The sequence below is a fragment of the Eulemur rufifrons genome, chromosome 10, assembly GCF_041146395.1.
Source record: "Eulemur rufifrons isolate Redbay chromosome 10, OSU_ERuf_1, whole genome shotgun sequence".
Classification (NCBI taxonomy): Eukaryota; Metazoa; Chordata; class Mammalia; order Primates; family Lemuridae; genus Eulemur; species Eulemur rufifrons.
Window position 1 is genome coordinate 1,423,769 of NC_090992.1, and position 25,357 is coordinate 1,449,125.

Genomic DNA, 25,357 nt, shown 5'->3' on the forward strand with positions numbered 1-25,357 from the left:
TGGATGCCAGGGCAACGCCGAACTGCTATGAAAGCTTCACGCACCTCCTCTCACTCTCTGTGCTATCTCGCTACAGACAGGAAACAAACCTTCCTCAAACACATCAGTCTGCGAACTACTGGTCTTCATGAACTCTAAGGTCTTTTCCAATCACAATATAATATGAAGTCAAAATTCAGGTAGTAAGTGTAGATAACTGATTATATATGAAAGATGAAGAAACAAAATATGATTCCAAATTTCTGAAAGTTACAAAAAGGGATGGTAGTGCTAGCAAAGAATTTTTATCATAAACATAGGAATCTAATTTCTACAATGGACACAGTTTATAACAATGGATTTCAAAGGGGGAAGTTACTCCTCTTCCCCAGAATGTTCAGAAATGTGTGGGGGAGTTTCTAGTTCACTTGAGGACACTGTTAGTATGCAGCCAGGGCCCAGGGCTACTAAACCTCCTGAAACGCGCGGGACAGCCTCACCCAGTGAAGGACTGTCCCTCACCATTTTGAAAGTCCTTCCAGATATTCACATGGGTGAAAAAACAATTATCTGGGTCTATCTATATGCAACTGTATTTTGCACATTAACACAAAGTGTTTTTCCATGGTAACAGTAACAACAGCAATAACAATACGGACATACACAAACATCAAGGAAAGAATTGTACTTCATTTTGCTCAGAACTCTACGAAGAGCTAGTCACTATTTTAAAAGACCGTATCATTGACAATAACACCAATCAAGGTGTTTAGATCATCAAGACAACAAATCTTGACTCTCCACATCTGTTGCTCTTGTAATTACGGTGATTCCGTGGGCCTCTATTTCATTATGTCATTGAGTATGGTCACATCTAAGCATTTACATACTGAAATACTAGTATTTTTTTATTAGTTTTATTCTCCTTTATATTACAGTAGGGCAATATACTGATTTTTTTAAATTATGTATATAGGTAGACTTCATTATTTATGAATTTTATTTCGTGATAGTCAGAAGAGCATTACAAAATATATGTTATAAAAAGGGGCACTGAGGCCAGGCACAGCAGCTCATGCCCGTAATCACACCCTTTTGGGAGGCTGAGGTGAGAGGATCGCTTGAACCCAGAAGTTTGTGGCTATAGTGAGTATGATCGAGCCACAGCACTCTAGCCTGGGCAACAGACCAAGACTCTGCCACAAACGAAAAAAAAGTCCAGGCACCGTGGCTCACGCCTATAATCCTAGCACTTTGGGAGGCTAAAACAGGAGGATCGCTTGAGGCCAGGAGTTCGAGACCAGCCTGAGCAACATAGCAAAACCCTCATCTCTGTAAAAAACAGAAAAATTAGCCAGGCATAGTGGTGTGCACTTGTACTCTCAGCTACTCAGGAGGCTGAGGCAGAAGGATGGCTTGAGCCTAGAAGTTTGAGGCTGCAGTGAGCTACAACTGCACCACTGCACTCCAGCTTGGGTGACAGAGAAAGACCCTATCTAAAAAACAAAAAGGGGCAGGGGCGCATTGGGTCTGCCAGGGTTAAGAACTAATGACAAGAATATGCCTGAAGATAAATCTGATCTATAATTACTGGCACAGAAATGGAAAAGTCTTTCCAAATGATTTTTTTCCCTAGAATTTGCATTATAAAACAATAAACTTTTAGGAGATAAAAGTATAGAATTAACAAAGTATCCATCAAAAGTAAAGATGACAACTAGCGACAAAGAAATTTGTATACGGGTTATCATTACAGAATAAGCCTTCATTCGGGTCCAACAAGCACAAACAATCCCTAACACTGTAATATACTGCTTTAAAAACTCAGTTTATATAGTAAACTCAAAAAGAAAGAACTAACATTTATTGATTTAAAAACTTTGCTTTAATTTGTTAACGTTGGCAATAATCCTATAAAGTAAATACCATTATTATTTTTTAGATACCATTATTATTTCCATTTTCATATGACAAAACTAAGGCTTATAGAGGTTAAGTGGCTGGCTCAAGATCAGAGCCAGAATTCAGCTAAGAGTAAGACTCAAAAACCACCTTGGTCATCACAGATGATACCATCATTCACTTGCTATGTGATCTTTTTTTTTCTTTCTTTTTTTGAGACAGCTTTGCTCTGTCACCCCAGGTAGAGTGCAATGGCATCATCATACCTCACTGCAACCTCCAACTCCTGGGCTCAAGTGATCCTCCTGCCTCAGCCTCCCCAGTACCTGGGACTACAGGTGCACGCCACAACGCCTGCCTAATTCTTCTATTTTTAGCAGAGACAGGGTCTCGCTCTTGCTCAGACTGGCCTCAAATGCGTGAGCTCAAGTAATCCTCCCGCCCAGGCCTCCCAGAGTGCTAGGATCACAGGCATAAACCACGGCACCCAGCCTGCTATGTGATCTTGAGCAAGTCATGAAACTCCTCTAAATTTCAATTTCTGTATCAGTAAAATTGAACTACTGGGAAGAGTAAATGAAATAAAGTATGTACTGCGACCACCAACTCCCAGGTACTGCTCTGAATGCCCACACCACACTGCATGAGCTCAGTCATGATGGCTGCTGCTGTTCTATTAATATATATGTTCCATACCATTCTACAATGGTGGCTACTGTTACTTTACATATATTATTCTCCAGTTGTTTTACTGGCAATGCAATGCCAACCAAAATTCCAGTATTAATATTTTAAAGGCGAACCTTTTCTTGTTCTTTCTCATATCTTAAAATACTAAAATATTTGGCAATCTCTATCAAATTTACAATTTGCCACCTGACTCAGCAATCCTGCTTCACTTATTTACCCCCAGATATGTGTGCACATGTATGAAATTATATTAGTATATGTACAAGGTTACTTAAAATGTTAAAAGTACCTTTTGTACAAACAGGACCTTAATATAGTAAACATTCCACTGCTTTGGAAAGTATTCCAATTTCAGTTATCCTTACCTCTAACCTTTGTGTCTGATCCTTGCCCAAAAGGTCACGAACTTCTTCATTATATATTTCCAAATAAGACACTCGAACCAAAAATCTATAAATAAAATACCATTTTTAAAACATAAAAGATAGTAAAACATTTATAAGAACAGTTTTAAAATATGTTTATAAAATTTATGCCTATATGCCTTTCCTGTGTTTGTACTTCTCAATGTTAGAAAATAAAAGAATTCTCTTTTACCTCGTATCACCCTCTGCTTTTGCAATATGACCAAATATGTGAGCAAATGAATTGGGAATTATTCCTCTAAGTTCAGGAACAGCTCGAACACCTTCCATCGTAAAAGTCTTGCCTGTTCCAGTTTGTCCATATGCAAAAATAGTCCCTGAGAATGATGAAGAGAATCAGTCACTTTTTAGAGTCTAATGCTACAGAAAAATAGCTCTTAAAATTCGACACTGATATAATTTCTTCCCTGGATTCAAAATTTATTCTAGTACACATTTCACCTTTAATATCAACAATTACAGTAAGTACTCTGTGCCACATGAACAAAGCACTGTTAAGGCACCAGAGTCAGTAAGACATTCCTAATTACTAACGAAAAAATCCCAAGCCTTAAATGTAAAATGTAAAAATATTACAGTACAGCTAATTATAAGAAATTTCTTGTAATGTATACATTAATTACTTATTGTGGACATTAAATTGGAGAAGGCAGCCTAAGTACAGCAAAAGAATACAGGCTCTACAGCAGAAAAACGCATTCTGAATCCACACCGGCCACAGTGTAGCCACTTGACCTTGGACACGTTACCTACCCAGAGACTGTCTTCGCTGTGGTAAAATGGAGATAAGAATTACAACGCTACGTTGATAGTAAGAACCAAATGAAACCATTTACTTCAAGTGACCAACATGATGCCTGGCAGACAGAACCAGTAAACGACAGCTTTTTTCCTCTTAGTCCTAAAATAAGTACATTATTTTTTGAAAAACTGTTTTAATGTAACAGCTATAAGAAAAAGGGGATGTTAACAAAAAGGTGAAATACAATTACCGCAAGTAATTGCAGATACAATTTAAACTTTCTAAATACCTAAATTCACTTATTCAACAAATATTTACTATATACCTGAGATTGGCACTTTGGTAGGCACCAGAGACAGAGTGACAAAACAAACACATCCTCAGTCTTATGCTGTGTGTGATCCTGGGAGGAGATACTGGTGGAATAATTACAAGCATGGTGAGTATTGAGAATGAGAAACACAGAGTTCTAGATGGGAGTAAAGCAGTGGTCCCCGACCCTTTTATGGCACCAGGGACCGGCTTCATGGAAGACAGTGTTTCCACGGACTGGGGGTGGGGGGTGGTTTCAGGATGATTCAAGCACATTACATTTACTGTGTACTTTATTTCTATTATTGTTACATTGTAATGTATAATAAAATAATCACACAACTCTCCATAATGCAGAATCTATTGCCACCACTGATCTGACAGGAGGTGGAGCTCAGGTGTGATGCGAGTGACGGGAACGACTGTACAGACAGGTGAAGCTTCACTCGCTCACGCAGCGCTCACCTCCTGCTGTGTGGCCTGGTTCCGAACAGGCCATGGCCTGGTACCGGTCCATAGCCCGGGGATTGGGGACCACAGGAGTAAAGGACACAAACTAAGCAGAGGAATTAAAGTGGGAGGAAGGGGCAGGGGAGAGCAGGGAAGGCCTTCCAAAACAAAGTGAGGTTTAGATCTGAAATGCAAATAGGGATCAAATAAGAACAGAGTGGACAGCAAGAGGCAAGAGGGAGAATGGAAAGTTTGAGGAAATGAGTCCAGAATGGAAAAAACAGAGATGGAAAAGAAAAGTGGATGCACACAGAGCTGGAGAAACCAGCAGGGTCTTAATCATACAGGGTCATGAAGACCACATTACAGTTTTTAGACCTAATCCTAAAAGCAACGTGAAACCAGAGAATGATTTTTCAGTCAGAGGAGTGACATCATGATCACTCTGGCTATAGGTGAACGAAGAATTAGAAGCAAGCAAGGGCAGACGTGGCGTAAACAGAGGCTGCAGTAGCTGGCCAGGACTCAGTGTAGTGTGAGAAGGCAGCCTAGGGTGTGAGAGCATAAATGGAAAAGGTTCCTCAACTATTACTACTCTATTAAGTTAACCTCAACTTTTTTCAGACTTTTTGTGAAGACAAATTAATCATACCAGCCTTTTCAGACCTTTTTGTGAAAATAAATTAATCATACCAGAAACTATATTTTACACATGGAAATAAAAAAGTCTCAATTTTTTTTTTTTTTTTTTTTTGAAACTGACTAAATGTTTCAAACTCTGCCATCAGGAATTTAACTTACTGCATTCAAAGGAGCTGAAAATATCATGAACTTATAGACTGAATTTCAGAACAGACACACTGAATTGTTAAGTAAAACATAAGCTTTAGAAGGATAACAGCTACCATTTACTAATCATTTGCTATGTGCTAGGCCAAGTACTTTACGTGCATTTTTATTTCATTTTTACGGCAATCCTAAGAGATAGGCACTATTTGTATTCCTATAGTTTATTTAGGGAAACAGAAGCTTTGAGAGGTTAAGTAACTTGCTCAATTCATGTATATTAGGCTGTCTGAAATTGTCCCACAGCTCACTGATGCTCTGTTAAATTTTGTTTTTCATTTTATTTTATTTTATTTTAATTAGAGACAGGGTTTTGCTCTGTTGCCCAGGCTGGAGCGCTGCAGTGCAGTGGCTGATCATAGCTCACTGTAACCTCAAACTCCTGGACTCAAGCAATCCTCCCACCTTAGCCTCCCAAGTGGGTAGGACTAAACACAGGTGCAAGTCACCACATTTGGCTATTTTTTTTTATTTTTTGCTGAAATGAGGTCTCACTATATTGCCCAGGCTGGTCTCAAACTCCTGTCCTCAAGCAATCCTCCTGCCTTGGCCTCCCAAAGTGCTGGGAGTAAGGTACTGGCCTTGTTTTCATTTTCTATTTTCTCTCCTGATTGTTTCTATTTGTTTATTTTCAAGTTTACGATCTTTTTTTCCTATATATGGATCCATATTTCCATCTAATACCATCTAATACTATTTTCCTTCCGCCTGAAAAACTTCCTTTAATATTTCTTATAGTACAGGTCTACTGGTGATGAATTCTTTCAGTTTTTATAGTCTAAAAAAGCATTTATTTAACCTTTGTTTTTGAAAGATATTTTCACTGGATATAGGATTGCAGGTTGATAGTTTCTTCTCTCTATACTTTAAAGATATTATGTTACTCTCTTCTCACTTGCATTATTTCTAACTAGAAATCTGCTTTCATCCTTATTGTTGGTCTTCTATACATAAACATGTCTTTCTTTCTCTGATTGCTTTTTTAAGATTTTTTTTTTTTTTTTTTTTTGAGGCAAGGTCTCACTCTGTTGCCAGGGCTAGAGTACAGTGGCATCATCATAGCTCACAGCAACCTCAAACTCCTGGGCTCAAGTGATCCTTCTGCCTCAGCCTCCCGAGTAGCTGGGACTACAGGCGCATGCCACCACGCCTGGCTAATTTTTTGTAGAGAAAATGAAAACATAGTGTGTCAAAATCTGTAGGATGCCACTAAAACACTACTCAGGGGTTAATTTATAGCATTAAATGAAATTAAATTTAAATTAAAAGAAAAAACAGATAACCTGAATAGTCCTGTATCTATTAAAGAAATTGAATCTATAGTTAAAAACCTTCCCACAAAAAAAAAAAATTCCAAGGCCAGGTGGCTTCACTGATGAATTCTGCCAAAAGACAAGCCATAGACTGGGAGAAAATATTTGCAAATCACATTACCTGATCAAATATTTCAATCTAGAAAATACAAAGAATAAGAAGATAGCCCACAAAATTTTTAAAATATGCAAAATATTTTAAGAGACATTTCACCAAAGAAGACATTCAAATGACTAACAATTACAGCAATGGATACTCGACATCATTAGTCATTAGGTAAACACAAGTTCAAACACAATGAGATATCACTACAGATCCTTTAGAATGGCTATAATTTAAAAACTTTACAATCAGAGTGTTGTCAAGATGTAAGGAAACTGGAACTCTCATAAAGTACCAGGGTGGGGGCAGGGCGGAAAAAGTAGTATAGTCACCACTTTGGAAAATGGACATTGATTGATTGGACCCCACAATTTCACTCCTAAGTATCTATCCAAGAGACACTTTAAAATATCTGCACAAAGACATATATAGGAAGGTTCACAGCAGCATCATTTATAGTAGCCAAAGACTGGAAACAATCCAGATTTCCATCAGCCAGTGAATGCAAATACAAAATGTGGTATACTCATACAATGGAATACAATTCAGCAATAAACAGGTACAAACTACTGATATATTGCAAAGATGGATAAACTTCAAAAACATTATGCTAAGTGAAAGAAAACATTTAAAAATGACATATTATATGATATGACTTAGGTGAAATTTAAAGAAAAGGCAAAACTACAGTGACAGAAAGCAGATCAATGGCTGCCTGGGGTGGGGCTGCAGACAGACATAAAGGAGCTTTTGGGGATGATGGGAGTGTTCTAAACTGGACTGTGGTGATGGTTTCACAATTGTATACATTTACCACAAGTCGTCAAACTGTACAGTTACAATAAGTGAATTTATGGTGCATAAATTATGCCTCAATAAAGATGTTTTTTTAAAAAGTAAACTATATATTCACTTACCATTGTAGCCTTCAAGAACAGAATCAATAATAGGTCTTGCAGTTAAGTTATAAACATCAAGTTGTTTACTCTCTGGTCCAAAAACAGTATCAAAAGTAAACGTCTTTGGAGGCTCATTGGAAGAGTCAGTCTTATGCACAGTGATGGTTCCCCTCATCTCGTCCACACTGACAGCCTGTCTGTAGCACATTGACTTCTCTCTCTCATTGAGGGGCCGACACCTAACCACCACCTTCACATTATCACAGCTTTCTGGCTTCTCTGATTTATTGATCTGGTGGAGACAATATTTACAAATAATGAAAAGAACATTTACTTTTACCCTCAACAGATTAAATCCATAATTTGAAAAAGGCTACTCTGCCATCTCAGTGCCTTGCACAAATTAAGGACTTCACAAATATTTATTAAATGCGATAAAAGATCTTACACATATATAGAAAAAGCTTATTAAAAGATACAATGAGCAAAATAGTTTCTTTTACACAAAAGAGGGGAGAAAAATATCTAATTTACATTGGTAGTAAATGCTGTACAAGCAGAAAATGAACCAGCATATTATAGATTGTCTTTCTGCACAAAACTCCCTGACATCCTGTCTGAGTTTCCTGCCTGTAGGAAAACACATATGAATATGGTTAACAAATTTAATTCAAGAATATAGTAGGTCCTTAGTTTCCCTGAGACTTCTAGTTTTATTTCCTATAATGCATTAGTAAAATGTTTTTTTTCATGTAAAAATCCATATATGGCTTATCTTCTCTATAGAAGACAATAAGTTAAAGACAGAAAAGAAAATCTAACGGCAGAGAAAAATGTCTTAGTATGACCTAACCTTATGAATATTTACATATGTAAAGTTTCAATTTCTGAAATTTTATGATTAAGAATCTATAACAAAACACAATTCTATTACTGAAGTGAAAAACTTCAACAGTTTATTTGTTAAATTCCTACTGTTTCGGACACTCTTCTAAGCATTAAAGAGAAATACAAGCCACTGCCACCGACAAGTAACAGACTATATCAATACAACATACTTCTCTCCATCTCTGCCTCCATCACCCTAATCTAGGTCACCACCATCTTCGTCCTGGACTACAGCCTCCTAACTGTACTCCTGCACCTACTTAGAGACTGCCCCACAGTCTGTTCTCCACATGGCAGTCAGTGTCAACACAAATCTAATCACACCACTCTCCTACTTAAAATTCTTCAAAGGTTTCCCATAGATCTTAGGATAAAAATCAAAATCCTTAAGATGCCCTGTAAAATCTGACTCCTACCCACGTGTGCTTCCCTGGGCTTATTCCACAAGACACTTTGCCTGGCTCATTCTGCCACAGCCATGCTGGGCGTCTTGGCCTTTTCTAGTCACGATGCTCCTTCTCCCCACTGGCCTTTCCACGTGCTGTTCCTTCCACCTAGAACATTCCTCAATATCCTCTTCACTGAGTTCACATCTATTTATCCTTCAGTCTCAACAGCCACTTGGTCTGTGAAGAATGCCCTGACTAGGTCAAATACTTTTATAGGCTCTCAGAGCATCCTGCACTCCCTTTCATGGACACAATTTTACTTTTGTCTGTTCCTTATGTGATTAATGTCTTTCTCTGTCTACATCAGAAGTTGCAAACAGGTACTCAAGGGGCTGAACTCAGCCCACAAATTTCTTTTGTTAGACTCATAGTATTTAAAAATCTTTCGAATTAGTTGCTAAAATTGAGAAATTTCACAAAACAACAATTTCTAAAGTCTCTTGAAAAAAACAGATGACCTGGTATCTGCAGGCCATCATTCCTACATGGCAACACTTACCAATTCACCAGAATCGATTTCCATCTATTACAGGACACCCACCCACGCCATTCATTAAGGTTACGTGGCCGGGCGCGGTGGCTCACGCCTGTAATCCTAGCACTCTGGGAGGCCGAGGTGGGCGGATCGTTTGAGCTCAGGAGTTCGAGACCAGCCTGAGCAAGAGCGAGACCCCATCTCTACTAAAAATAGAAAGAAATTATATGGACAGCTAAAAATATATATAGAAAAAAATTAGCCGGGCATGGTGGCGCATGCCTGTAGTCCCAGCTACTCGGGAGGCTGAGACAGGAGGATCCCTTGAGCTCAGGAGTTTGAGGTTGCTGTGAGTTAGGCTGACGCCACGGCACTCACTCTAGTGGGCAACAGAGTGAGACTCTGTCTCAAAAAAAAAAAAAAAAAAAAAAAAAAAAAAAAAAAAAAGGTTACGTATCTTAGCTCTGTAAATGTGTACGATTTTCACCTGTGCCCAAGAAGGCACACTTCTCTCCTTCCGAGTTCAAGAACCTGCCTAGTTTTGCTCAATATCGTATCTCCAGTGCCTAGCATGTGGTTGGTGCACCTCGTTTATTAAATGAATAACTTGAAAGCAATGAACAAGAACAACTATACAACATTTAATGCTAAATATCAAGCGCTGTCCTTCAAGTCTCCTGTGCAGTATCTTATTTCACCCTGATAGCAACGCCATGAGGAAAAGCTTAATTACGTGGGAACTAAAAGCCCAGACAGATTAAATAATTGTCTGAGGACTCACAAGCAGCAAATAACCGGCCATGGCTCAAGTTTTCTCCGTGACCCTTTACTGGGCTTACAATGTCCCCTCACCAAGTGCACAAGAGCAATCTGTGAAACCCTGGAAGGTAACATACCACCACCACCACCACCACCACGCACACACAAAGACACCTACAGGCTACACTCCGCACTGTAAGCTAAAGCGCCCCAAGAGGGATGACAGCTCCAGCCCGGGAGAGTCTGAGTCAGGGGCCTGGACCGGGGCAGGCGGCCTCCGCTCCGCAGCCTTCCGGAGCTAGGCTCCGCGGCGCGGGGGTGCGGAGCGTCCAACAGACCCTCCGCGGCCGCTCCCAGAAGCCGCGCTCGGCAGGTGGGGCTGGGAGCCAGAGCGCATCCTCCAGCACAGCGCCTGTATGTCCAGCAGCGCAGGCCCCACGGGTCGCAGCCGCGACGCAGGCAGCACGACCCGCCCCGGGGCCCCTCCCGAGGCCGGCAGGACCCCCGCGGGCCCGCGGCTGACCCGCCCGGGCCCCCCAACCGCCCAGGCCCGCCGGGCCCTGCCCCGCCCCGGCCGCCCGCTCCGCGCCTCCATGGCAACGGCCGCGCCCCCGGCCAGGCCGCTGGGATGAGAAGAACCCCCACCACGGCTGAGCGACTCTCCTCACCGGCATCGTGGCCCCCACCCGTGCCCGGCGGACGTCCCCGCTCGGGGTGCAGCCCGACGACAGCCGGTTCGCGGGAAAGGCTCGCCAGAGACGCCCGAAACACCTCCTCGGCGCGCCCGAGACTGCGGCTCCGCGGGCGAGAGCGCGCAGTGCGCAGGCTCACTCCGAGCCCGCCCCGCCCCAACGCCCGGCTCGCTCGGCCTCTTGGATCGCGCCTGCGCGGAGGCCGTGCGCGTCCATCTCCTAGGACGCCGGACTGAGGCTGCGCCTGCGCAGTGCTGCCGGCCCGAGGCGCCGGAACGCTGACCCGCGCCGAGGCGGGGACACCTGGCAGCTCCGGGGTGGGGGAGGCTCTTATACATGGCAAGGCCCATCTTCCGGCGCGTGCGATAACCCGAATATTAAAAACGACAACGGCAGTTGCACATCCTGCCCCATCCAAGCCCTTACGTACATTATCTGGCGTGACGCTGCCTTGTTGGTGACCTGGTTTACCGGCAGAAGTGCGCCCCGGGGAGCCCGTCGCTGTGCTCAGGTGTATCTGCAGAGCCTGGAATAGAACCTGGCACCGAGTGGGGTTTCAGTAAATATTTGTGAGAGAACCAATGACCCAGCCTCTTTCCAGTCTGAACCTCTCCCTCATTTAAAGTTTTTCATGTCCAAATTTGAAATTTTAATCCCCCTTCATTCACCCTGACACCTCCTGTCAAAAAAAGAAAAAAAGAAAAAAAAAAAAAGCTCCCTCTCAGACTTCCTTCATCTCAATAAATGGAAGCTGAATTCTGACAATTGATCAGATCAAAACTACAGTCTCTTTCTCTCATCCCCCATATCCCATCCTTCAGTATGGCGCCTGCTGGATCCATCTTTGAAGTGGAACCAGAATTTGGCCACTTGGGACCACCACCGCCACCACCGCCGCCGCCACCTCTCACATACGTCACTGCAGCTGCGCAGGACGGGTTTCTCTAATTGCATGCTTGTTCCCTTTTAGTATTAGTATAATATATTTTCAAAAAAGGCGCCAGAGTGACAGAGTGATGGTGTTAAAACATGAATCAGCTCAGAACTCTCCATTGAAGTTGGGGGTTGCTGAGGAAGGAAGATCCTTTGAGGCCAGAAGGTCAAGACCAGCCTGGGCAACCTAGCAAGACCCCGTCCCTACAAAAAATTTTTTTAATTAGCTGGGGTTGGTGGCACGTGCTTGCAGTCCCAGCTACTCCGGAGGCTGAAGTGGGAGGATCACTTGAGCCCAGCAGATTGAGGCTGCAGTGAGCTATGACTGTCCCACGGTACTCCAGCCTGGGCACTAGTGTGAGACCCTGTCTCTAAAAAAACAAGTAATTTATTTTTGTATATGGTGTGATGGAGGGATCCAACTTCATTCTTCTGCATGTGAATATCCAGCTGTCCTAGCACCATTTGCTGAAAAGACTATTCTTGTCTACCTTGAATGCACCCGATACCTGATCTTGTCTGAAAAGACTATTCGTTGTTGTGTGAGTTTGTTTGTTCTTTTGAGACAGGGTCTTGCTCTGTTGCTGGGGCTAGAGTGCAGTTGCATCATCATAGCTCACTGCAACCTCAAACTCCTGGGCTCAAGTGATCCTCCTGCCTCAGCCTCCCAAGTAGTTGGGACTACAGGTGCCTGCTACCAAGCCCAGGTAAGTTTTTTGTTTTGTTTTGTTTTGTGGGTTTTTTGGTAGAGAAGGGGTTTCGATGTTGCCCAGGCTGTTTTCAAACTTCTGGGCTCAAGTGATCCTCTCACCTCGGCCTCCAAAGTGCTAGGATTATAGGCGTGAACCACTGTGCCCAGCCTGAAAAGACTGTTCTTTCCCCCACTGAATTGACACCTTGGTTGAAAATCAATTGATCATAAATGTGAGCGCTGACTTCTAGACTCTCAATTCTAGTCCATTGACATATACGTCTATCCCAATACCAGTACCACACTGTCTTGACTACTATAGGTTTGTAGTAAGTTTTGAAATCAGGTAGTGTGAGGCCTCCAATTTTGTTCTTCTTTTTCAAGATTGTTTTAGCCATTCTGAATCCCTTGCACTTCTCTAGGAATTTTAGGAACACTTTGTCAATCTCTGCAAAAAGGCAGTTGGAATTTTAACAGGGATCATGTTGAATCTGTAGATCAATTAGGGGAGCATTGCCATTTTAACAATTTATGTCTTTCTACTCATGAACACAGAATATCTTTCCATTTAGTTAGGTCTTCTTTAATTACTTTTGGTGATGTTTCATGGCTTTCAATGTACAAGTTTTACATTTTTGGGGTTATATTTATTCCTAAACATTTTATTCTTTTTATGCTGTTGTAGATGGAACTGTTTTCTTAATTTCATTTTCAGATTGTTCATTGGTAGTGTATAGAAATAAAATTAACTTTTATAGTACATTGATCTTGTACTATGCAACTTTTCTGAACTTGTGTATTCTTCTAATAGTTTTCTTAGCGGATTCCTTAAGATTTTCTATATACAAGATCATATCATCTGCAAATAAAGATTGTTTTGCTTCTTCCTTTCCAGTGTGGAGGCCTTTTATTTCTTCTTTTTCTTGCTCGTTGCCCTGGCTGGAACCTCCTGGACATTGTTGAACAGAAGTGGTGCGGCAGACATCCTTGTCGTATTCCTGATCTTGGTTGGAAAGCATTCAGTCATTCACCATTAGGTCTGATGTTAACTGTAGGTTTTTCATAGATACTCTTTATTAAGCTAGAAATTTTCCTAGCTTATGGAGTGTTTTTTATTATGAAAGGATGTCGGATTTTGTCAAATGCTTTTTCTGGATCTATTGAGATGATCACGTGTTTTTGTCCATTATCAGATATATATTGATTTTCGGATGTTAAACCATGTCATTTTCTTTTCTGGCAGTGTCTCTTTTTTTTTGGTTTTGCAGCATCAGAGTGATACTTCCCTCATAGAATAAGCTGAGCTGGGGAGCAAGCTCTTCTTAGAAGGACACTGATCCCATCACGCGGACCCCACCCTCACGACCTCAGCGGACCCTAATTACCTCCCAAATGCCTCATCTCCAAGTACCATCACATTGGGGGTTAGGACTTCAACATATGAAATTTTGGGAGGACACATTCAGTCCCTAACACAGCCCTAGCAGACTAATGCAATTATTTGATCCAGTCACGTTTAATGTTATTATTGATAATATTTAAGTCTGCCATTTTGCTTTTTGTTTCCTGTATGTCTTATAACATTTTTATTCTTCTGTTCCTTTTTTGCTGCTTTCTTTTTCATTAAGTGAATATTTTCTAGTTTAACACTTCAGTTTCTTTAATGATTGCTTTACTATTTTGTTGTTGTTGTTTGTTTGTTTTTAGAGAGTCAGGGTCTGGCTCTGTCACCCAGGCTGGAGTGCAGTGGCACAATCAGAGCTCACTGCAGCCTCAGACTCCTGGGCTCAACTGATCCTCCCACCTCAGCCTCCCAAAGTTCTGGGATTACAGGCATGAGCCATCGTGCCCAGCCTTGTTTTATTATATATTTTTTAGTTTTTTTCTTAGTGGTTGCTCTAAGGCTTATAATATACATCTTAACTTATCATAATGTTCATATTTATACTAATTTAATTCCAGTGAAATATATAAATGTAACTTCCATATAGCTCTATTCCCTCTTCCCCTTTTTGTGCTATTATTATATATATTACATCTATATATGTTATAACTCAACAATATATTGTTATAATTTTTACATTACATAATTTTTTTTTCTTAGACAGAGTCTCGCTCTGTTGCCTGGGCTAGAGTGTAGTGGCATCATGATATCTCACTGTAACCTCAAACTCCTGGGCTCAAGTGTCTCTCCTTCCTCAGCCTCCCAAGTAGCTGGGACTACAGGTGTGCCCCACCATTCCCGGCAAATTTTCTTTCTTTCTTTCTTTTTTTTTTTTTTTTAGAGATGGTATCTGGCTATGTCACTCAAGCTGGTTCTGAACTCCTGGCCTCAAATGATTCTCACACCTTGGCCTCCCAAAGTGCTAGGATTACAGGTGTGAGCCACCACACCCAGCCACATTATATAATTTTATGTCTTTTAAATCTTTTAAAGAAGCACAGAGAAGGAGAGCCAAGCTTATATTTATAGAGTTTGTTATATGAACCTTCTTATATACTATTTCTGGATCTCTTCTTTTTTTTTTTTTCCCTGTGGATTCAAGTTACCATATGGTGTTATTAACATTTTATATGATTCCATTTTCTCTCCTTTCTTAGCATATGAATTATTCTTCCTTTTTTAAAAAAAAACACCTTTTTTTAGTGGTTGCCCTTTGCAATACAACTAATGCAGGTCTACTTTCAAATAATATTATGTTGCTTCACAGGTAGTACAAGTACCTTGAAACAAAGTATTCCTAATTCTTCCCTCCCATGCCTTGTGTCATTGTTGTCTTTCATTTCACTTATCCATAACCTATAATCATCAAATACATTATTATTTTGAATAAACTGTTGTTAGATCGATTAGGAATAAGAAAAACAAAATTTTTATTTTACTTTCACTTACTCTTTCTTAATGTTCTTTTCTTTACATAGATCTAAGTTTATGACCTATATCATTTTTCTTCTCTCTGAAAAACTGCTTTTAACATTTCTTGCAAAGCAGGTCCACTGGTGAGAAACTCCCTCAATTTTTCTTCGTCTGAGAAGGTCTTTATTTATCTTTCACTTTTGAAGGATAATTTCATTGAACATAGAATTCTAGGTTGCTAGGTCTTTTTCTCTCAACGCTTTAAATATTTCACTCCACTCTTGTTGCTCACTGATGATTTTTGAGGGTAGGTCCATTGTGATTCTTACTTATCCGTGCCTCTCTATAGCTAACATTCTCTCCTACCCTCAGCTTCTTTCTTTCAAGATTTTTATCTTTACTTTTTGTTTTCTGCAGGTTTTTTGTGTGTGGGGGCGCAGGGGAGGTATTTGTCTTTGGTTTTTTAGAGACAGGGTCTCACTCTGTTGCCCAGGCTGGAGTGCAGTGGTGCAATCATAGCTCACTGCAGCCTCGAGCTGCCAGGCTCAAGTGACCCTCCCACCTCAGCCTCCTGAGTAACTGGGACTACAGCCACGTGCCATCATACCTGGCTATTTTTTAAAGTGTTTTGTAGAGATGGGGGGTCTCACTATGTTGTCCAGGCTGGTCTCAACCTCCTAGCCTCAAACCATCCTCCCTCTTCAGCCTCCCAAGTAGCTGGAATTACAGGCATAAACTACCACGCCCAGCCTTTTCTGCAGTTTTAATGGGAATGTTTAGTTGTAGTTTTTTGGCATATATCCTACTTGGTGTTCTCTGAGCTTCCTAGATCTGTAGTTTGATGTTTGACATTAATTTGGGGACATTCTCAGTCATTATTGTTTCAGATATTTCTTCTGTTCTTCTCTTTCTTCTTCTTCTGGTATTCCCATATATTTTAAATGTAAATTTAATGTAATGAAATTTTTAAATAAAATTTAACTGAGGAGCCAGGCATAGTGGCATTCACTTATAAGTCCCAGCTACTCTAGAGGCTCAGGTGGGAGGGTTGCTTAAGACCAGGAGTTCCAGGCTGTGTGCTATGCTCACATCTGAGAATAGCCACTGCACTCCAGCCTGGCAACATAGCAAGACCTCATCCCTAAAATTAATATATATATATAAATATATATATACACACACACACACACACTCTCTCTCTTACATAAGGAAAAGTGTATAAATTGTAAGTGTACCCCGTGATCGATTTTCACAGGGCGAACTCACCTATGTAATCAGCATCTAGGTGAGAAAACAGAACATTACCAGCCACCTACAAACTCCTTCTGTTCCTTTTTCCGTCATTATCCACCCACCTGCAAGGGTAGCCACTATCTCGACTCTAACATTATAGATTAGTTTTCCTTTTTAAAATACTTCATATGAATGGAATCACACAGTATGAACTCTTTTGTATCTGTTTCCTTACACTCAATATTATATTTGTGAAATAATTCTCTACTGTTGAGTATACAACTGCTGGCAATTCATTCTTTTTCAGTAGGGTGTAGGATTCCATTGTGTGAATACAACACAACTTATTTATGCCATTCAACTTTTCACAGACATTAGAGTTGGATCCAGTTTGGGGCTATTACAAATAGCGTTGCTGCGAACACGATGTAGGTGTCTTTTGGTGCGCACATATGCTTTTCTTTTGGGGCATGTACCTAAGAGTGAAATCCCTGGGATTTCCATATATTCTTACTCACGTTTATTGTCTTCCTCTCCTAACTGGAATGTAAGTTCCACGCCTGTTTCGTTCACTATTCTTGCGCCCAATGCATAGTAGGCCTTCAGTAAATTGCTGCTGAATGAATGAATGCGCGTGGGAGTGAACACGCGGTGAAGGCAGTGTTATCACTTTTTTAAAGAAGAGGTACCCGAGCAACTGAGGGGTCCACGCGGGCACGAGGTCACGCGGCGAGTCCGGATCCCATCTCGGGCGCGTCTGACCGGAGGGGGCTCTGGACGCTGCTCTACCCGGCCTCGTGTCCCGGAGTCTGCAGCACCAGGTGGGGCGCAGCTTCTGTGGCCGGGTGTCCTTGTCACCGGCCGCCCCATCCAGGCTGGTGACGGAGCGCGTGGAGCGCGGACTTCGCGCGGGGAAGCGGGGCGCGCTTGGGGGGTGGGCGAGAGGACGGGGGTCCCCACCCACGCGCGCTCCGCCCACCCGCCCGCGGCGACCCGGGCCGCAGTGTTCCGCGCTGGGTTATAAAAAGCGGGTAAGTCGCGGCCGGTCCCAGGAGCTGGTTCCCGCCGTGGCCTCGGGCCCGCGGTTCCCGTCGCGGCCGTCGGCATCTGCAGGCAGAGCCGTGCGGCGTCCGGGGGGCGTCCGGGCCGAGCGGGCCTTTCCCCGCCGCCGCCGTGGGTCGCCCCTCCGCCCGCGCCGTCCGCGAGCGGACCCCGGGGACCCCCGCGCCGGGCAGCGCCGGCTCCGCGAGCCTCAGACCCGGACCCCCCCGCCCCGCCCCGCCCCGGCGCTCTGGCTCGGGCCCCCCGCCCGCCCCCCGCCCGCGCAGCCCCTCTCCGCCCGACCCGCGACGCGACCTGGCTGGCCCCCTGCGCGAGCACCGGCTGCTCGGCCACCTAGAAGTGGCCCGGAGCGCGACGCGCGCCTGCGGCGGGGACAGACCCCAGGTAGGGCGCCCGCGGCGGGGCCCTCGGGTGTTCTGCACCCTGGAGGCCTGGCCCTGCCCCAGGTGTGTCCCCTCACTGCACGAGGCCGAGTCACTTGCTTCTCTTCCTGGGAGGGGGTCTTGCTAGCAGGTGCTTCGGGAGAGGGCTTGTTGGAGCTGGGGACCCCTGCTTAGGACGAAAAGGGGGCGCGGGGTGGGACGTGTGAGTCGGGGTGCGACTGGGCGACAGAGGGGCGCTTCATCTCACGAGGATCCCAGGTGAAGGGGCTTCTCAGCGCCCTCTGGTCCCCTAAAACAGGCCGCTCCTGCCGTTGGTGGACAGAGACCGGCCGCCAGCGACCCTCCTCGCACGCCCGGCCCTTCTTTCTACCGGGCGGAGATCTGCGGTGCCTTTGGGGGTCGTGTTGTGGCTCCTGAGGCTTCAGAACATCTCTGGGTTCTCCCAGGCCGCCTCTAACCTGGCCCTCACCACCGTCAGCCCTGCCTGGCTTCAGCGAAGGTGGGGAGGCCTTTGAGGGGTGGTGACAGATGGTGGGAAAAGAAACCAAGCCTTGCTCCCCATTGCCGCCTGACAGCTGGGGGACCCCAGATGCTCAAACCGAGGTACATAAACTAAGTGCCTTGTCCCAGGTGGTAGAGCTGGGATGGGAACTTTCTCCACATCGCGCCCCTCCGTGTAATGTGGTCATCAAGGTTGAACTTGGGGGGCGTCAGAGGACCTGGCTGGGAGGGTGACTTCCTGCGTGCGGAGGGAGGGTGTCTGTGCAGGACTGTGATCCCTGAGAAGGCGCCTCATTGCTCCCCGCCCATCGGTCTCTGACAGAGGAATACTGACTGCTCACCTGGTGTTCGGAAATCCAGAGCACCTTCATTGGTCAAATCTAAAAATGGCACTTTCTGTCTTGTGGAGAAATACAGTTTTCTTTAAAAGAAAAAAAAGGTGGGCGGCTTATTTTCTTAAAGGCCTAAAACCACACAGATGCCGTTCAGTGTGTGTCTGGCATTCACATTGTGCTCACGTTTGTTCCGCACTGTAGGTAAAAGAGAGGTCACTCCACTGTGTCACAATTACTTCCTTGAGACTTGCTGTAAAAGTTAGTGAAGAAGAGGTGTGTGTCCCCGGAGGCCACACTGGGCTGCGGCCGAGGTGCACGGGTGTGACACCGCGGCACTCGGGTGTCTGACATGTCTGTGCCCTTGGGAATGGTGGGCATTTGGGAAATGTCACTAACTTCCCGGGATCTCGCTGCCCCTTCCTTAGGCTGGTCAGACGCCAAGACCCCACAAATGGACAATTAGAACAGCAGACCCAGCCTGGCCCGGCAGACCCCGCAGCCTGACCTCACCTCACTGGCTGATGCCAGACGCCAGTGCCCACTGCACAGAAGCATCTGCTGTTGAGCCGGGAAAACGGGCTCCCAAACCATGTCCACTCCCAGAAACTCGTCTAAGAAAGCTGCTTGAGACTTAAGGACTTGCCTGTGTCCATGACACTGGTCCTTGGGAACTCTGGGACCCTTCTCGGAGAGGGGCAGGAGGACCGTGCGCTGGGGGTAAGGGAGAAGTCCCGTGAGTGCCTCGGGCTTGCTTGGAGTTCGCTGTGGCTTCTGTTCAGGAGCAGACCGTCTCCTGACGCCCTTCCCAGCCCTCCCCACCTCCGCCCGACCTCCCCCACTTCTGCGGTGGCGGAACCACTGCCACTCCCATGGGGTCTTCCTGAGCTCGTCCCTGGCCCCGAGAAGGCAGGGAAAAAGTTGTGTGTCCAGTTTCGAACCTTCAATAAAAATGTTTTTAACCTTATTTTATTATTATTTTTTTGAGACAGTGTCTCACTGTGTTGCCCTGGGTAGAGTACAGTGGCACCCATCAGTTCACTGCAACCTTGAACTCCTGAGCTCACGCAATCCTGCCTCAGACGCCCGAGTAGCTGGGACTGTAGCGCACACCACCACGCCCAGCTAATTTCTTCTATTTTCGTTAGAGAGGGGCTCTCACTCAGGCTGGTCTCAAACTCTTGACCTCAAGCAGTCCTCCTGCCTTGGCCTCCCAGAGTTCTAGGATTACAGGTGTGAGCCACCACGCCTGGTCCCTTTTTTATTAGAATATAATTTGTGTCCCCAAAAGGTTGCTTTTGTCCAACTAAAAAGTAAATGACCCTTAAAAGAAGTATTTCTGGAGGTTATAGGAATACTTCATTTATCTAAAAATGTAGGACCAAGTCTTTAATGCACTTGGTACTTGAATGTTTACTCACAGACAAACCTTTAGTCCCTCTGGAGAAAGTCAGAGTTTTTCCAGAACCAAACCACCTTCCGTCGCGGTTGAAGGAAGGGTGTTTGCAGCTGTGATACTGAGAAAACCAAAGGAGGTTTTGTCAATGGGCCTGTCTGGTGCAGACCAGGAAGCTCAAAAGCACAGCTTTTTCTCTCCTTGACAAGTCACCGTGGTAGGGGTCGGAACAGGAACGGCCAGGATCCATGGCTCCTGGAAAACTCTGGGCGAGTTCTTGCAGCTGAACAGAGACACGGCCCAGCCCCAGCCTCCAGAGCACCTTTGGGTATGAGCTGGCACGCAGTTGGGAGGATCAAGACCTAGCTGCAGAGGGTGACCGCGTGATGTTCATTACACAACTACCTGAAGATTTGACAGATAGTGAAGATCTGGTTTAGTTTTTCTTTCTGAAGAATTTCCTGTGACAGGCCAGTAGGAAACAACTCCACTAAGGTCTTGGATGCCCGGTCCCCGTGGATAAGAAAACAGAAGCTACTGTGACATGACGTAGGGCTTTTGCCTCTTTATTTTCTTTTTACAGTTAATTCCACATGTAAAAGACTTCATAAAGCACTATGGCTCTGGCTGTACCCCAAACGAGCTGCTGTGGATGGAGCTGGCTACTCTGGACAGACTGCACTGGGACCTCTGTATCGGACGCCGCTGCATTTCTTGACCATAGTAAGTAGGAGTTTGCGGAGTCTACCCTGGACTCACTGGTGCCTTTGGAACAGCTGTTCACACGCAGGACGGCGAAGCACAGGCGTGCACACGTCCTCGCACACGCACCAGTGAGGTGACCCACAAGGCTCACGACACATGGAAGAGTGACAACGTATCTTCAGTCCGACACAGTGCCACCAGGCTCCCACCTCCAAGGGACATTAAATTAACTTTACAAAGCTTTTTAGATGGCACTATTATGGTGAGTTTCTCTTTTAAATACACACTGCAAAAATATTTAACTTTCCATTCTATGAATACTGTACATAAATAGCTGTCTGCTTTTGCTACACTTTACACACATTCACTTAGCTGTCTTTATTCACCTACACACAATCCTTATTGAGGCTTTAGACCATACTGATCTGGCACTTAAAAAAATATCATACATTAGTTTGTGTTTGCTTTAGTTGGGGAATGATGGTCATCCTTAAGGATATGATTCTGTTAGTAAGGCAAAATTATGCAATATGGAAATGTCATGGGGTTTTGGTCTGTTACGAAGCATGAAGATTAAATCACTAAGGGCTGTTTCATTATGAAAACTGCCACTGTTGCCAACTTGCCGAGTTTCTGATGTCGAGCAGATGGATACAAGTAACTTCTCTGCTACCTTAATCTTGAGTATGTTTCTACTTTTTGGAATTGAAACATTGTCATCCAAGTACTTTAGGCTCAAAATGACCATGTCACAAAGCTGACTGTTTTTTCTCTCCAGAGTTGAAGCTCAGTTTGGCCACAGAATCGGCATTAAGCCACAAGCCCCTTGTGGAGCCATGGATAGGAATGAAAAGGGTTGAGCAACATCTGATGCTCCCTGGTGGAAATTTAAATTGTTTGCACTTTTGGTCATCGATATACGAAAAGTATGGGGTTTTCTGTTCTAATGTTAAAAACCATGGTCTCCAGTTCCATGCCCTGGTGGTCCTGAGCTGGCCCCGTGTGCTGGAGCTGCTGCCTCAGAGGAATCCTTCCCTCCACGTCGCATCCCTGACCAGGCAGCTGCAGCACTGGATGGCGGGCCACCAGCTGCTGCAGTTCAAGGGCTCCACACTGGCCTTGGTCATCATCACCTTAGAGTTGGAGAGGCTCATGCCCGACTGCTGTACTCCTACATCTGATCTGCTAAAGAAAGCACAGGTAGACATCAGCTTTGCCCCAGACCAGGCTCTGCGTTTTGCCCCTTTAGCTGATGCACGCTGCCCCCAGAAGGGTACCCTTGGCCCCTGTGGGCTCCAGAGGATGTTCTGGCCATAACTCTGGGAAGAGTCTGCCTAAGGGCTGAGTTTCCACACCGGGCCACGCTCTGTGGCCTTGCGTGTGGCACACATGTTCCCTTCACTAGACCAGTGGTGGTGGGTTTCTCTGACAGAGAAACTGTATCTCAGTGGCAATCCTTGCAGCCAAGAGAACTGCGGGGCAGGGACGTGTCCAGCTCAGGAAGAAGCAACCCCGAGCTTAATACTGGGGAGCAGAGATTCCAGACCCCTCACCCTCTGTGTGTGAGGTGCCCGGTACTGGGGTACCATGAGGCCGGCCTGGGAGGGGGTGTGTCAGAACAGATAGGTTAGGATGGCATGCGTGGTTAGACTAATGACAGCTTTACTGAGGCTGGAGAGGAATGTCCCTGAGATGGCAGGATTAATGCTCTTTAGTTGGGTGGTTGGACCTTTCTGCAGTCACTTCACGCCAACATTCTGGCCCTCAACTGCCTGCTCCTCACAACGTGAGATGCTTCTGCTTCCAGGATGGCCACTTGGTGTTAATACAGGTCAGTCTGGAGCAGAACGGCCGCTGCAAGGAGCCTGTCAAGCGGCAGCTGAGAAGTTTTCAGTCCTCCTGAGCAGAAAACAGCGTGTTTCACCTGCCAACCAGCCCTTCTGCCCCTACCCCTGGGCCTGGGCAGGCTCCTTGCTTAGACTCCTGTGAATTCTTTGGCTTTATGAATCCTGTAACAAGAATGGAAGAAGCGCCTGGAAGAACAACTGAGAAAAGGTTCCCGAGTCCTTAGAAAATAAGGGGGATGGGGGGCGGCAGGTTGGTAGAGGTCAGGGTGGTCTGACAGACCGAGATCCTGCCTTCCCCTCTCTCCCCTGGGCCTGGAATCAGGGAGAATAAATGAATACTCAAACCACCCCGTGTTTTCCCTTCCTTCTCCAGCAAGCGTTAGCGTCGGCCCCTAAGAGCTGGACTATGAGGCCGGGAGGCGGTCCTTGCTCAGGGCTGAAGGACCAGGGCTGGTTCTCACCAAACAGTCCTCGCTGCTCCACCCGCCGGAGCTGGCCAGATCCTTCCAGTTTGCCAGGCTTATCCCAAACATATGTGCAGTGCTTCTAGTCCCGGCTACCCTGTCTGCCACTCCAAACACGGGGCAGTCTCTCCAGACACGGTGACCCTGCCATGGCCATGACGTATGTCTCCTCTTCACAAGGACTGGATTATAAAGTGTGCTTTGTTGAACGTACAGCAACTTGAGCAAGCTTTAGGCATACTTTTCCTTTGTTACTCCGTAAGTAGTTTAGGTCACTAGTTTAACGAGAAGAATTTTACACTAACGAATGGGCATCCCAGGCTGACACCTGTGACGGGGAGGCATCGCTCTACGGGCCTTTTGCTGGGATGAGCAGGTTGTGAGGCCGAGCCTGCTCCGACCACTGTGCTGCTGGGAGGAGGAGGGGGTTACTAGCCTGGCTCTGCGGCGAAGCCAGCGCCTCTGTGACGCTGTGCTACTATAGAGCCGCTCTCCAAGCAGGGGGGTCCAGCTGACAAAGGTACCAGCTGGAGCTGTGTAAACAGTGTTGGGGACGTGAGTGACTGAGCCGCACATTCAGAGGTGGTTTGTGAACTCTTTCCACTGTGAACGACTTTTTTGGAAATATGCTAAGCCCTGGGGTGGGGGTGGGGATAATCCGCTCCCCGGTGCAGAGTGGTCAGGGGCCAGATACACTATAATTATGTGTCATAAAGTGAGTACACATCTCTACCTTTTCTTGAAACAAATTTGCTTGTTGGAGCCTTTGTAAAAAAATAAACTTTAATTGCTTCCAACCCGTCTGAATCTTATTCTGCATTTATGGGATACTGTGCTTAGTTTGCTAGCATCTTGGAACACTCTTTCCTAGGTCCTATCAAGAATTGTCCTATAGTCCTTCACCCATTTTTCAGATGGAGATGCTGAGGCCACACTGCTCATGGTCACAGCGTCCAGTGGAAGCCGTGACCGGCCTCTGCTTCCTCCCTTCCAGCGTGGGCTGGCGCTGCGGTGGCGGAAGCGCGTCACGAGGGCCACACCAGCTCAGGCTGTCTCAGAGTCCGGGGCACTGCTGGGAGGCGTCTGGGTCTCCACCCAGGTGGCTCTGGACATGAGCTGAGTCCCCAGAGCCGGCCCAACGCTCCGTCTCTTGGAGAAGGAAGAGCTGGGAGCCCCACTGGGATAAGAGACAACCGTGTTGCTTTGCCTTTTGATAATTGATGTAACTCTCCTTTAGAGAAGCTAACTTCGTATTGCCAAAGTTCCACTTTCGAGCTCTAACAAGCCTTGTGTGCTGTTCAGGCTTGCCTTGGTCCCTGTCATCCTCCTCCCCTCTGAAATCCTCCTCTGACATTAGGGACTCACATCCCACCTCAGCGCAGCGACGGGAATCCCTGCTGTGGGAGACACACGGACACCCCTGTCTCCTGCCGTCCCTGCACGCGGCAAGGCGGCGACCGGTGCGGCCGCAGAACGTGGGGATGGAGGGATGCTCGGCGGCGGAGGCCGGGGCGGCGGGAAAGGCAGGGGCCGCGGGAAAGGCAGGGGGCCACGGGAAAGGCAGGGGGCCGCGGGAAAGGCAGGGGGCCGCGGGAAAGGCAGGGGGCCCGCGGGAAAGGCAGGGGGCCGCGGGAAAGGCAGGGGCCGCGGGAAAGGCAGGGGCCGCGGGAAAGGCAGGGGGCCGCGGGAAAGGCAGGGGGCCGCGGGAAAGGCAGGGGGCCGCGGGAAAGGCAGGGGGCCCGCGGGAAAGGCAGGGGGCCGCGGGAAAGGCAGGGGCCGCGGGAAAGGCAGGGGCCGCGGGAAAGGCAGGGGCCGCGGGAAAGGCAGGGGCCGCGGGAAAGGCAGGGGGCCCGCGGGAAAGGCAGGGGCCGCGGGAAAGGCAGGGGGCCCGCGGGAAAGGCAGGGGGCCGCGGGAAAGGCAGGGGGCCGCGGGAAAGGCAGGGGGCTGCGGGAGGCGCGGGGCGAGGGGCCTCATGGGCCTTTCTTAAGCTGGTCCGACAGCACCTCCCCCAAATGGGCGAGGGGTCGC

General features: G+C 46.0%; 2 protein-coding genes across 2 annotated transcripts in view; one reads left to right on the top strand and one right to left on the bottom strand.

Moving 5' to 3' along the window:
• The window catches only part of KIF3A (kinesin family member 3A), a 34,940-nt gene extending 23,989 nt beyond the window's left edge, over nucleotides 1-10,951 (bottom strand). The window contains exons 1-4 of the mRNA XM_069484041.1: nucleotides 10,901-10,951; nucleotides 7,680-7,953; nucleotides 3,169-3,313; nucleotides 2,937-3,021 (exon numbers count right to left, since the gene is read on the bottom strand). Coding sequence (XP_069340142.1) covers nucleotides 2,937-3,021; nucleotides 3,169-3,313; nucleotides 7,680-7,953; nucleotides 10,901-10,906 — 510 coding nt within the window. The 5' untranslated portion in view covers nucleotides 10,907-10,951. The remainder of the gene's footprint in view (nucleotides 1-2,936; nucleotides 3,022-3,168; nucleotides 3,314-7,679; nucleotides 7,954-10,900) is intronic.
• Nucleotides 10,952-11,746: 795 nt separating this feature from the next.
• CCNI2 (cyclin I family member 2) lies at nucleotides 11,747-22,920 on the top strand. The gene is given in 11 exon segments (XM_069484452.1): nucleotides 11,747-11,862; nucleotides 17,513-17,815; nucleotides 17,967-18,084; nucleotides 18,382-18,476; nucleotides 18,478-18,556; nucleotides 19,121-19,192; nucleotides 20,449-20,451; nucleotides 20,896-21,010; nucleotides 21,013-21,035; nucleotides 21,987-22,217; nucleotides 22,825-22,920. Coding segments are annotated over 11 exon segments (1,251 nt in total).
• The last annotated feature ends 2,437 nt before the right edge of the window (nucleotides 22,921-25,357 follow it).